Below are 13,924 nucleotides of genomic sequence, written 5' to 3' on the forward strand. Positions count from 1 at the left end.
ATTTCTCTCTCACTTTTCTCAAATGTTAAGCATTTCCAAAGCCTTCTCTAACCAACATGTGTCTTATGTTTTCTCTTACACATGCATGAAGCCTTTGTTCACTAACTTGCTGTAATTTATGTTTAGTTTTGTTAAGGTCAATATTGTTAATGGGGGAAGTAGATTATAACGGTTATACTGTTTTATAGTAGGGAACATCATGTTAAATACACATGTAACCTACCAGATATAATCAATGTGTAGACATATTACTGGTGTATCACAGCTCTATCTACTCTTTTTATGTCTAAAAGTGGAAGTTAGGATTCTCCCCACAGACTAACTGTCTTAGTCTCTCAAGTGCCATCATTAGCCTTTCCATGCATGGACAATAAAAAAAAAACAATATCTGAACAAACTGTTGTATTTTATTCACAAACTTCATTTCAGAATAGTAAAGTGTTCTACTGCATATAGTGCATAAAAAAACAACGTATATTAAGTGGGGTTAAATTATTTGGTCCTTAATTTACAAAAATAGAAAAGGCCTAAGAGAATGTAAAAAAAACTATTATACTGTCAAGGCTAAACGAGGCATGGCATACACACTTCCAACACAAATATATACACTGAGTGTACAAAAGATTATGACACATTCCATGACATAGACTGACCAGGTGAAAGCTATGATCCCCTATTGATGTCACTTCAATTCACTTCAATCAGTGTAGATGAAGGGAGGAGACAGGTTAAATAATCATTTTAAAGTTGAGACAATTGAGACATGTATGTGTACCATTCAAAGAGTGGGGAGTGGGCAACTCCATAAATATTAGGAAGGTGTCCTTTAATATTTTGTACCGTATATAACAGGAGGTTGGTGGCACCTTAATTGTGGAGGAAGGGCTCGTGGTAATGGCTAGAGCAGAATGAGTGTGATGGTGTCAAATATGTTTGATTTCATTCACTCAATTCCGGCCATTATTATGAGCCGTCCTCCCCTCAGCAGCATCCTGTGGTGTATATACATGTACATTTAAAATCTAACTATACATACTGTATCTGACAGATCTGAGATTACATATATAAGGCAGCATGCACAGTCCCCTCTGATACCAAGTTGAGGTTTGTTGACTGTTAGGTTGCAAAAGTCTGGTAACTTAAACCTGGTTATTTTGGGATAGTTACTTGAATTGTTTAACCCTTATCGACTGTAAACTGTACAGTACTGTACAGTACTGCCTGAATATATATATATATATATATATATATATATATATATATATATATATATATGATATGTAGGCCCAGGCTCATACAGGACTCTGATTATATCCGCTCCTCTCTGCTGTACAATGATGTACACATGTTTAGCATGGGGCTGTGGGCAAAGCATTTACACAGTGGTGGAAAAAGTACCCAATTGTCATACTTGAGTAAAAGTAAAGATACCTTAATAGAAAATGACTAAAATAAAAGTGAGTCACCCAGCAAAATACTACTTGAGTAAAAGTATTTGGTTTTAAATATACTTAATTAAGTATCAACAGTAAATGTAATTGCTAAAATATATTAAAAGTCCAATTTAAAATTCCTTATATTAAGAAAACCAGACAGCACAATTTTCTGTTTGTAATTTACGGATAGCCAGGAGCACACCAACACTCGGACATCATTTACAAATGAAGTATTTGTGTTTAGTGAGTCCACCAGATCAGAGGCAGTAGGGATGATTAGGGTTGTTCTTTTGATAAGTGTGTGAATTGGATCATTTTCTGTCCTACTAAGCATTCAAAATATAAGTACTTTTGGATGTCAGGGAAAATGTATGGAGTAAAAAGTACATTATTTTCTTTAGGATTGTAGTGAAGTAAAAGTTGTCAAAAATATAAATAGTAATGTACAAATACCCCAAAAAACTACTTAGGTATTACTTTAAAGTATTTTTAATTAAGTACTTTTCACCACTGCGTTTACAACACACCCAGATAAGCTGAAGTCCAAAAACATCTGTAAACCTCTACTGTATTAACGATAGCAGTTAAGACAGCTGTGCTTTGGGTTTTAGCTAGGGTGGTAAAAATATAAAAATATTGGTTTTGTACAGAGCTGAAAGCAGACCGAAGACTCTTGCGCGCGTGCACAAACACACGCGTGCGCAGCAGCTGGGTGTGTACATCAAGTATTTCTAGAACAAAGTCACCACGAGCGGCTCTGGGATATGTATAAAATAACCCTGTAGATCATATTTGAAAAGGCAATAAATGAACGGCATTGGTCATTTGAACAATGTAATGTTCTCACAGCATGTAAATAGCAACTGATGAAGTGTGTGACGTGACATCATGAAGTAGGGTACATGACCAGGGGAAGACAAAGTTGACCAATTCTGAGCTTGATAATGCAACTGAGAATCTGATTGAGATCCTGAGAAATTAATATAGAAAGCCAAAGACAAAGATGGTGAACTCTGAGTTTGTAATTGCCTCTGAAATGTTGACTGGCTGTGGATATAAAAGGCCAGTGTGAGTCCTGTAGAGTTGATCTATCCATTGTCTTTGACGTAACAGAGAACCTGATAGCTTGAGGCCTATGGAAGACTGGATCCCTGAAATTCTCTGGCCTGTAAAGTAGCAGTAACTGGGTTAGTACAGCTTTGCAGCTATGGTAGGTAATTCCAATATCAAACATTTAATATAAGATTCACCTATGTGTGACAGTACTGTAACTGTAACAGTAGGCCTACCTACATATACACTATATATACAAAAGTATGTGGACACCGCTTCAAATTAGTGGATTCGGCTATTTCAGCCACACTCATTGGTGACACTCATTGCTGACAGGTGTATAATGTCGAGCACACAGTCATGCAATCTCCATAGACAAACACGGGCAGTATAATGGCCTTACTGAAGAGCCCAGTGATTTTCAATGTAGCACCTTCATAAGATGCCACCTTTCCAACAAGTCAGTTTGTAAAATTTCTACCCTGCTATAGCTGCCCTGGTCAACTGTAAGTGCTGTTATTGTGAAGTGGAAACATTTAGGAGCAAGAAAGGAAGTGGTAGGCCACTTACGCGTTGAGTGTAAAAATCATGCAACACTCACTACTGAGTTTCAAACTGCCTCTGGTAGCAACGTCAGCACAATAACTGTTTGTTGGGAACTTCATGAAATGGGTATCTATGGCCGAGCAGCCGCACCACACAAGCCTAAGATCACCATGCGTAATGCCAAGCGTCGGCTGGAGTGGTGTTACGCTCGTCGCCATTAGATTCTGGAGCAGTGGAAATGCGTTCTCTGGAGTGATGAATCACGCTTCACCATCTGGCAGTCCGACAGACAAATCTGGGTTTGGCGGATGCCAGGAGAATGCTACCTGCCCCAATGCATAGTGCCAACTGTAAAGTTAGGTGGAGTAATAATAATGGTCTGTGGCTGTTTTTCGTGGTTTGGGCCCCTTAGTTCCAGTGAAGGGAAATCTTAATGCTACAGCATAAAATGACATTCTAGACGATTCTGTGCTTCCAACTTTGTGGCAACAGTTTGATGAAGCCTCTTTCCTGTTTCAGCATGACAATGCCCCACGGCACAAAGTGACGTCCATACAGAAATGGTTTGTTGAGATCTGTGGAGATCTGTGTGGAAGAACTTAACTGGCCTGCACAGAGCCCTGACCTCAACTCCATCGAACACATTTGGGATGAATTGGAATGGCAACTGCATGCCAGGCCTAACTGCCCAACTTCACTAATGCTCTTGTGGCTAAATGGAAGCAAGTCCCACTGCAAAGTTCCCTCATCTAGTGGAAAGCCTTCCCAGAAGAGTGGAGGCTGTTATAGCAGTAAAGGGGGACCAACTCCATATTAATGCCCATGATTTTGGAATGAGATGTTCGACGAGCAGGTGTCCACATACTTTTGGTAATGTAGTGTATTTATAAAGCGCATGTAACCTGAATTTGACATACAACTCTCATACATGTATGATTACCAAACACTACCAAAGTATTTCCGTATTGTACATATAACACTAGTATAATGCCTTTACCTGTGTACTAGCTGATGACCATGGGTAAGGAGTGAGGGCAGTTAGGAGTTGGTGTTGGGCTTCTGGACGCCAAATGCTGTGATGAAGACATTGACTACAACAATGATGAAGACGAGTGCTGTGGTGACATTCTCCATAATGTTCAGCTTGAAGTGCATGCTCTCATCGTTCACGTTCCACTTTACTACAGAACAAGAGAGAGACACCAAAATATGTTGAGGATTAATTTACTGTCTCCAAGCATGTCCTCAATCCAACCAACAGAGGGAGCTATGCCAGTGTTTTCAAGTGTTGCTTCTAAAACTGGGGCCCTGTTTGAATTCCTTAAAAGTACATCTTTCCCCTCTCCCTTCTTTGAAGTAATCACTGAGTGAGTAGACAAAATTGGACAAGTAGACAAGATTGGACAAGTGAACTCAAGGGCTCTACCACATGGTGGCCCGCCTGGCTTTTGAACCATCATTTATTCAGCGTTGTCTTACTAATCATTATTGAACCATCTGATATGAAGATACAGCCTTTGACATTTCCTACCCTCAGGTGAATTATTATCTCGGACATTCATTATATTCCTCACTGGAGATGAAGGCTAATATGTTGTGGAGGTTGAGGTGAGAGTTAGTTAGGGCCCAGTTTAGTTTAGCATTTTTCAAATTGCTCTCAGTGCAGACACACAACTTCTGTAAAGTTAGCAATTCCCCCTCAGGACATTAAGCTGAGTATTCCTAATTGGAACCAGCTCAGAGGAGAAATACAACATCCAATGGTCTCATTCCTGAACTCTCCCACCCACACAATGGGCGCCCCTGGCAGGGGAACATAAGAATATTATGGCCAGGGGTGTGATGGACCAGGCTTCACTCAGTACACAGATAATATTGTGTTTGCTGAGAGAGCCATTCTCAGGCCTACAGACACACATATGGCTCTATTTTTGTCTGGTGTTGAGGCACAAGTGTCAAAAAGCATGTTTGTTTGCAATTTCGTCATGCAAAAACTGGCACACTGGCATTTTCTAGCCCTAACGGCAGGTTCGGCAACTGTCTAACATCAGCCCGTTTGCGCTGAAGTGCGAGGGGTGGCAATATTTGAGTAGTGTCTTTAAAAACAAGTGCAAAAGTGACAATTTCATGCAGCGCTAGCGGGAAGTTAAAGACCCACAAAACGCAGGTCTTAATGGTAACACAGTTGATGATAGCATGGATTTTGGGAGCGGAAGCTCAGCCTATCCAGCCGTGACGCACAATGCCCATAGAAGAGAGAGTGCCTTTTGTGCCGGTGAATCTCATATTTAGAAACATTTAAAAAATGATTGGTTTCCCCTATTTCATTTAATTTGATTAAAAACCAAGCATAGCCTACCCTCCCCTTACTCAAGGCTCGTTTAGCAGCATCGCATAGATGCGTCTTTTTATCCTGGTCATTAGCCAAGTAGCCTATGAAATAACAGGGTTTTAAATGGTCTACTGAGAGTGCTTTGAAATATTTTGTTTTTTTCCCTCATGCTTTTTCATTATTCACAATTCACATACCTGCATACTTAATTTTGCTTGTTCAAGTAGGCTGTCCATCCCTATTTCCAAAGACCGCCTCTCGTCCAATTAACTGCCTCGCACATAGGCAACGATACAATTGACAGGAGCCTAGTTTCTCGCATAGATGTGCAAATCTTATAACTAAAGACATTTAGGCCTACATGTGCACACAGTGCCATGGAACTAGAGAAGCGATTTATGATGTCATGCTTCTGACCCCATCCTATTTAGAAATATATATATATATTTTTTAAAACAGACTGTTTTTTGTTTGTTTTCTGTTTCATACCGAGCCCTCCATAGGCTACCCTTACCCTAGGCCTAAGCTACTAAGACTGGTTCAACAGCAAAGTGTTGTGCCTTTTTTATCCTGGCCTGTCACAGTAGCCTATCCATAAAAGGTGTTTAAATTATTTGTTAGTCAGAGAGCCTTGAATTTAAAATGTACTGCACATCCTAAAACATTGCACATATGCCTGCTTGCATACTTAATTTTGCTTGTTCAAGTCTCCAGGCATGTAGCCTAGCGGTTAAGAGCGTTGGGCCAGTAACCGAAAGGTTGCTGGTCTGAATCCCTGAGCTGGCAAGGTGGAAAAATCTGCTGTTCGCTCCTTGAGCAAGGCAGTTAGCCCCCAGCAACAACTCCTACCCAGGCGCAGATGATGTCGATTAAGGTAGCCCCCCGCACCTCTCTTAACACCAGGTGTTTTTTAGTTTTTTTTACTGTTGTATTACTCGTTATTGTAGCCTATGCTATTAATAAACTGTTGTATCGATCAACATTGGACCAGGAAGTGAATATTCCGTGCCCACAGCCGAACTGGAGTTGATGACAACACAAAGACCGCCAATAACCTACAAAACTTGGGACAAACGCATGCTGTATTAAGCCATGGAACACGTTGATTGGCCAGTGAGTGGCCAAGCCCTCGTCACACCTATAACTTCTTTATTCATCAACCTCTTCAGGAGAAAGGCGATATTATTGGGAAGCAAACAGTTGCTAGTTAGCGCCAGAGCCAGACAAGAGTGTTGATTACTTTCTTCATTTACCCCTGGGGGGGATTAATAAAGTTGAATAGAATAGAATTGAGACCCACCGATGAAGATGAGCAGGATGCCCACAGTGACCTGCAGGATGAGGGAGATGGAGATGAGGGTGATGAGAGGGTTGTAGAAGGTGAAACCTGGGCCCTGCTCCAGGACAGCCTTCAGCTGGGAGGCGTTGGCCATGAGTAATGCCACGTCCAGCATGCTCTCTGCTGCACTCTTCTTATTGGCGTAGTGGTTCATGTTCAGAGCACCCCCCCCCGTCGCCCTGTGATTCCTGCCCCTAAGGTGTGGAACCTAACATGAATACAGAGAGACTAACATTAGTACAACATAGACTAGACAAAGACATCAATTATGTTCAATATAAACATAACGTATATCTATCCATATGTCTATGGACTTAACTCGGGTACATCACTGTCTGTTACAGTTGTAAGTGAACCTGTAGGAGAGCACACTGTTAGTTATATTATTATTATTATATAAGAGGCTGGTCCTATGCTACATTATATGAACACTATGATGAGTTAATGTCCTCACTGAACTTTTTACTATGTCATACTGACCTTCAGCTTATTTAGGATAAAAAAGTTTTAATGGAAGTATGTTGACATTTTGGGGATTCCTACAGTGACTCTGCTGTGGATTTGTGGGAAATTAAAGTGTTGTATGACTATTTTAACAGGAAGTGTGACCATGCCCTCGGTCCATGGTGACTGCGCACCGTGCACAGAGAACTGATAGAAAGGAAGAGAGGTCAAGAGATCATGTGCTATGTCTTCTCTTCAGTTTCTTGCCAACCAGGGTGTAGATACTGAAACTGAAAACCAAGAGAAAGCAGTTCACCCTGTGGAGGAAGGTCTCTTCTCTACTTTACCACCCTGCAGTAGAGCGGGTTGGAAAATATGAAGTTAAATTGTTATATCATTGAAAAAGTGGGATTCCTAAACCAAACATTACCCAGATGTCTTTGTGGGTTGAGGACAGAGTGTTTATTTTGGGTGGAAGGGTCCAGTCTGACCATCCAAAAAATAACAAGGAGAGCCTTGTGCCCAGGTTGGCAGTGTAAAACAGAGAAACCCACATGCCTCTCACCACCTCTAAAAACACTCACAGCCCACAGAGGAAAAAGTTGTCCCTGTGACCGAGGCTAGCAATGGTTGGACAAATACTTATCTCTGAGAAGCAGCTTGCTTTCCTTCACTGACTTATAACCCTCAAATTCCTGCACTGATCTTTCTTTGTCTTTCATTCATTCCATTCTCTGACTTTCACTCCCTTTCTCTGGCCCAGTTTTTTGTGTGCCATTTTTCTCAATCAATCTTGTTGCCCATCTCTCTGTCCTTCAAATGGGCTAGATTCCTATACTGCTGTATTCAAAACTTAACAATGTTCTAGAAATACTTAATGAGGGAACTTGGCCTTGTTTTCAGTGTCTGGTTATCTGTCCCTCTCCCTCTCTTGGGCCAACAAGGAACTTATCTCTGCTACTTATGTCCAGAGTGTTATAACAGGCTGAGATACAGTATGTGTACTGTATTACATATTCTGGTGATGCCAAACACTTTTCTTAAGCATGATTATTGAGTAACAGACAGATCATTGTGGGTCTGAACAGACACTGCTGACCAGTCAATGTTGTTGCTCATGTAAGAGATGGGAGCCCTTCTCAGCTCTCCTTTTTCCTTCTGCCTTCCTTGTTCATACACTGGTAGTACATCAACTGAACAACTGTTGTTGTTTTACTGTGAGATTCATATGTGGGCTCTTCATGTTGCTTCTATCTGAACAACTAGACTCAACAATTAGTATAAGCCGCAGGTTTAAGATCAACACTGATGGGTAAAAACAACAAACTCTAACAGAGCTCGATGATTGCACAGTTGTTTTCCATCGAGTTTGATCAGGGCTTTTCTGAGTAACATAGTCATCATTTAAAAAAATATATATATTTCACCTTTATTTAGCCAGGTAGGCTAGTTCAGAACAAGTTCTCATTTGCAACTGCGACCTGGCCAAGATTAAGCATAGAAATTCGACACATACAACAACACAGAGTTACACATGGAATAAACAAAACATACAGTCAATAATACAGTACAAAAAAAGTCAATATAAAGTGTGTACAAATGAGGTAAGATAAGGGAGTTAAGGCAATAAATAGGCCATGGTGGCGAAGTAATTACAATATTGCAATTAAACACTGGAATGGTAGATGTGCAGAAGATGAATGTGCAAGTAGAGATACTGGGGTGCAAAGGAGCAAGATAAATAAATAAATACAGTATGGGGATGAGGTAGATAGATGGGCTGTTTACAGATGGGCTATGTACAGGTGCAGTGATCTGTGAGCTGCTCTGACAGCTGGTGCTTAAAGCCAGTGAGGGAGATATGAGTCTCCAGCTTCAGTGATTTTTGTAGTTCGTTCCAGTCATTGGCAGCAGAGAACTGGAAGGAAAGGCGACCAAAGGAGGAATTGGCTTTGGGGGTGACCAGTGAGATATACCTGCTGAGCGTGTGGTACGAGTGGGTGCTGCTATGGTGACCAGTGAGCTGAGATAAGGCGGGGCTTTACCTAACAGAGACTTGTAGATAACCTGTAGCCAGTGGGTTTGGCGACGAGTATGAAGCGAGGGCCAACCAATGAGAGCGTACAGCTCGCAGTGGTGGGTAGTGTATGGGGCTTTGGTGACAAAACGGATGGCACTGTGATAGACTGCATCCAATTTGTTCAGTAGAGTGTTGGAGGCTATTTTATAGATGACATCGCCGAAGTCGAGGATCGGTAGGATGGTCAGTTTTACAAGGGTATGTTTGGCAGCATGAGTGAAGGATGCTTTGTTGCGATATAGGAAGCCGATTCTAGATTTCATTTTGCATTGGAGATGCTTAATGTGGGTCTAGAAGGAGAGTTTACAGTCTAACCAGACACCTAGGTATTTGTAGTTGTCCACGTATTCTAAGTTAGACCCGTCCAGAGTAGTGATGCTGGATAGGTGGGCAGGTGCGGGCAGTGATTGATTGAATAGCATGCATTTAGTTTTACTTGCATTTAAGAGCAGTTGGAAACCACGGAAGGAGAGTTGTATGGCATTGATGCTCGTCTGGAGGTTAGTTAACACAGTGTCCAAAGAGGGGCCAGAAGTATACATAATGGTGTCGTCTGCATAGAGGTGGATCAGAGAATCACCAGCAGCAAGAGCAACATCATTGATGTATACAGAGAAGAGTCTGCCCGAGAATTGAACCTTGTGGCACCCCCATAGAGACTGCCAGAGGTCCGGACAACAGGCCCTCCGATTTGACACACTGAACTCTATCAGAGAAGTAGTTGGTAAACCAGGCGAAGCAATCATTTGAGAAACCAAGGCTGTCAAGTCTGCCAATAAGAATGTGGTGATTGACAGAGTCGAAAGCCTTGGCCAGGTCGAGGAATTTGGCTGCACAGTAATGTCTCTTATCGATGGCGGTTATGATGTCGTTTAGGACCTTGAGCGTGGCTGAGGTGCACCCATGACCAGCTCTGAAACCAGATTGCATAGCGGAGAATGTACGGTGGGATTCAAAATGGTCGGTAATCTGTTTGTTAACTTGGCTTTCGAAGACCTTAGAAAGACAGGGTAGGATAGATATAGGTCTGTAGCAGTTTGGGTCTAGAGTGTCACCCCCTTTGAAGAGGGGGATGACCGCGGCGGCTTTCCAATCTTTGGGAATCTCAGACGATACGAAAGAGAGGTTGAACGGGCTAGTAATAGGGGTTGCAACAACTTCGGCAGATCATTTTAGAAAGAGAGGGTCCAGATTGTCTAGCCCAGCTGATTTGTAGGGGTCCAGAATTTGCAGCTCTTTCAGAACATCAGCTATCTGCATTTGGGGGTGAAGGAGAAATGGCGGGGGCTTTGGCGGGTTGCTGTGGAGGGTGCCGGGCAGTTGACCGGGGTAGGGGTAGCCAGGTGGAAAGCATGGCCAGTCGTAGAGAAATGCTTATTGAAATTCTCAATTATAGTGGATTTATCGGTGGTAACAGTGTTTCCTAGCCCATTACCTTCAGTACTGGTCAAAAGTTTGGACACACCTACTCATTCCAGGGTTTTTCTTTATTTTTACTATTTTCTACATTGTAGAATAATAGCGAAGACATCAAAACTATGAAATAACACATATGGAATCATGTAGTAACCAAAAAAGTGTTAATCAAAATATATTTGCACACTCTTGGCATTCTCAAACCTGTTAATTAAATGGGCCTGCAGATGTGTTGATTTAACACTTTTTTGGTTACTACATGATTCCATATGTGTTATTTCATAGTTTTGATATCTTCACTATTATTCTACAATGTAGAAAATAGTAAAAATAAAGAAAAAGTCTTAAATGAGTAGGTGTGTTCAAACTTTTGACTGGTACTGTAAATGTCAACCATTTCCAGAATCCCAGGTCATTATGCCACTTTGCTCACAGAGCAGGTGAAGACTGGACACCTCCTTTATGTTGCTCAATGCTATTGTGATTCACTTGGGATGTTGGACTTTCAAAATATGTTCTTCAAAGAGGGTATTTTTTTTTTTAAAGAACTGCAGTATTTTCTACAACACGCACAACAGACAACCTTGAATAAACCACTGAGGAGAATGACAGAGTTGCAGACATTCTATTTTTTATTTTTTTTATTATAGCACCTGATAGTTGGATATGCTTTTCTCCCTTCATTAGATCCCAGGCTTAAGCCCAACTCTCATCTACCTAATATCTCTGCCAACCAAACAGATAATTGGACCACTAAGCATGGTGTGACTTTGAGAGACAGGGATACATGGTCTCTGAGGCTAAGTAAACTATTTCGTTTTCGGCAGACCCCCAACAAGACAAAGTGATTTGAAGCGTCCTGCATAATTATGTAAACACTAAATGGGTCTGAAATGGCACCCTATTTCCTATATAGTGCACTACTTTTGACCAGGTCCCTGGTAGCTAGTGCAGTACAGTATATAGAGAATAGGCCAGGGTGCCATTTCAGACGCAGACATTGAGTAGACCTAAACTTTGCTTGGTAGGGAAGGACGTTTACCTTTGCCCAAAGGAATGTTTGTTTTCTTTGCCATATTACACCAAATACTAACAACCCCATAGCACTGAACACTCAGAGCTGTCGTCCTCAACATATATCAATGGGGACTTGTGGGGAATTCTACTTGCTTTCCTTTGGCCTTTGACATGGTTATAACCTATTGTTGTTGTGTAACAGGTGTTTACTCTAGGTTAGTAACAAAATGATGTGGTTTACTCCTTAATATATGTCACCTATTCACAAACATGGCCCCTGGATAACCTGCTATGAATGTGGGAAATCACCACTTCCCCCTACTTTCTCATTGTGTAATGTATTTTTAATGCAACACAGTTTGGTTGATTATAAACAATTGACAACAACATTCTTGCCATCTTCTAGCTACCCAACATTGTTGGATCAATCGTTTGGTAGATCAAGTTCTCTGATACTTTTCATGATTTGGGTTTTCAAACACGTCAACATAATATTTGAAGGATAGTCGATAAAGGGATTCCCCTCGTGTAGGTAGTCTAAATCAGGAACATGGCTATGATCTCACACTTAATCTTCAACAGGTGGGTTTTGGACTATAATTAATTACTTAATTAGCTGTAATAGAAAACCTGAACTAGTTCAAAGGTTAATGACAATGGTCTTTGAAATAGACCTAAAAAGTGATCAAGGGTTGTGTATGCTATGTTGTCAAAAGGGTTAAAGCACCCTCCAATAAAATACACACAATTCTAAATGATATGGTTCTGTCTGTATTTAACATTTAATGTGTGGCATTTAATTATCCGTATAGACCTTTTGTTTACGTTCCAAAATACGTCTATGTGCCTTTGGTCGATGCTGATGGCCACCAACAGGCCCATTGGCTACGCTGCCAATCTCATTAAATATCCACTGTTCGGAGCGAAATCCCCATGACAACAGGCACGTGTCAGTCATTGTATTTCTGCGGATTTAATTTTCACGAGCATTCTGCGTAATCATTACGCGCAAACTATACTCAAAAACTATTCTAATATGCACATTATAGACTACGAGTACGTCTATTGTATTGGGTTTGCAATCATTCAGACGAGACTGGTGCTTAATTTAGTATAGTCCTGTTGAAGCCCCACAAAGAAAAGTTTCAGCACAGAACGTGAGATGTTAATAAATGAACTACCGATAAACATCCGCGTAGCGAGAAATAGTTACATTGTAGCCTATATGGTAGGCTATAACGGTTAGGTTACAATGTAACCAAGATGCAGTAGGCTGCGGCATAGGTTATGGACGTTTTTCTATGAAAAAAAACAACAACACTTTACGTAGATTGGGGCTGGCCTCTGTTGCAGACTGTGGACTCACAGCTTCTTGCATCGTAGCCTATCTTACCTCTCCGTCGGCATCTCCGTTCATTTCCATGTTTTCAGTTGCCATATTTGCCTCTTAAATATTTAATTTAAACTAAAGCGGGTTAAAATCCTAAATGTGTTGTGGGAGTCCGTTTCGTTGTCTCTGCCAGTGGCCGCCGGGTCCGTCGCTGTGTGAAAAACGCCTAAACGGGAAGAAGTGGAGGACTGACTACCGGGCTTCACTAGGGGGCGTTTGATAATTAAGGAATGCCCCTTTCATTTGGGCGAAAAACAAGGGATTCCACAGAGTTTCACAAAATCTAAAATACTATATAGGGTTTTCATGAAATTATGTAAATACCGTTGATCTGATCATTTAAAGGGTCTCTGATTCTAACTTTGGGCTAAGCCTGATATGTATAGCCTTTGGTGAAAAATCTTCCCAAACACCATTTCAACATAATTTGAATAACCTAACTGTTGCAGAATGCGTCAGAATAATATTCCACTTTCCAATGCTGAAGGTGTTATGCTGGTGAATGAGGACCCAAAAGCGACGTAATAGTAACAGAGTCTTTATTCCAGTAATAAACAAATAATGATTCTCCTGGATATTATCAATGGTCAATCCAAAACAGGAACTGAAATCCTCTCGTCAATAGAGAGGAACGACTGGAGACGCGACCACAGACTGCAGGTCGCTTCAGGAAGGCACTGGCCGTAGCTGACATAGACACCTGCTCACACGCAGCATCTGAAGAAGGCAAAGAACACGACAGGGCGGAACAAGGACACAGGAACAGCAAACATCAAACAAGAATCCGACAAGGACAGAAGCGGAAAACAGAGGGAGAAATAGGGACTCTAATCAGAGGGCAAAATAGGGGACAGGTGTGAAAGAGTAAATG

The 13,924-nt window shown here is 41.3% G+C and overlaps 1 protein-coding gene across 1 annotated transcript; it reads right to left on the minus strand.

Moving 5' to 3' along the window:
• Positions 1 to 1,863: 1,863 nt before the first annotated feature.
• LOC120064629 (ninjurin-1-like) lies at positions 1,864 to 13,203 on the minus strand. The gene is made up of 4 exons (XM_039015251.1): positions 13,057 to 13,203; positions 6,668 to 6,914; positions 4,033 to 4,216; positions 1,864 to 2,602 (listed from the first exon to the last, which is right to left on the minus strand). The coding sequence occupies exons 1-3, from the start codon at positions 13,099 to 13,101 to the stop codon at positions 4,074 to 4,076; spliced, it is 435 nt and encodes a 144-aa protein (XP_038871179.1). The 5' UTR covers positions 13,102 to 13,203; the 3' UTR covers positions 1,864 to 2,602; positions 4,033 to 4,073.
• Between the last annotated feature and the right edge of the window lie 721 nt (positions 13,204 to 13,924).

Source organism: Salvelinus namaycush, chromosome 20 (genome assembly GCF_016432855.1).
Source record: "Salvelinus namaycush isolate Seneca chromosome 20, SaNama_1.0, whole genome shotgun sequence".
Classification (NCBI taxonomy): domain Eukaryota; kingdom Metazoa; phylum Chordata; class Actinopteri; order Salmoniformes; family Salmonidae; genus Salvelinus; species Salvelinus namaycush.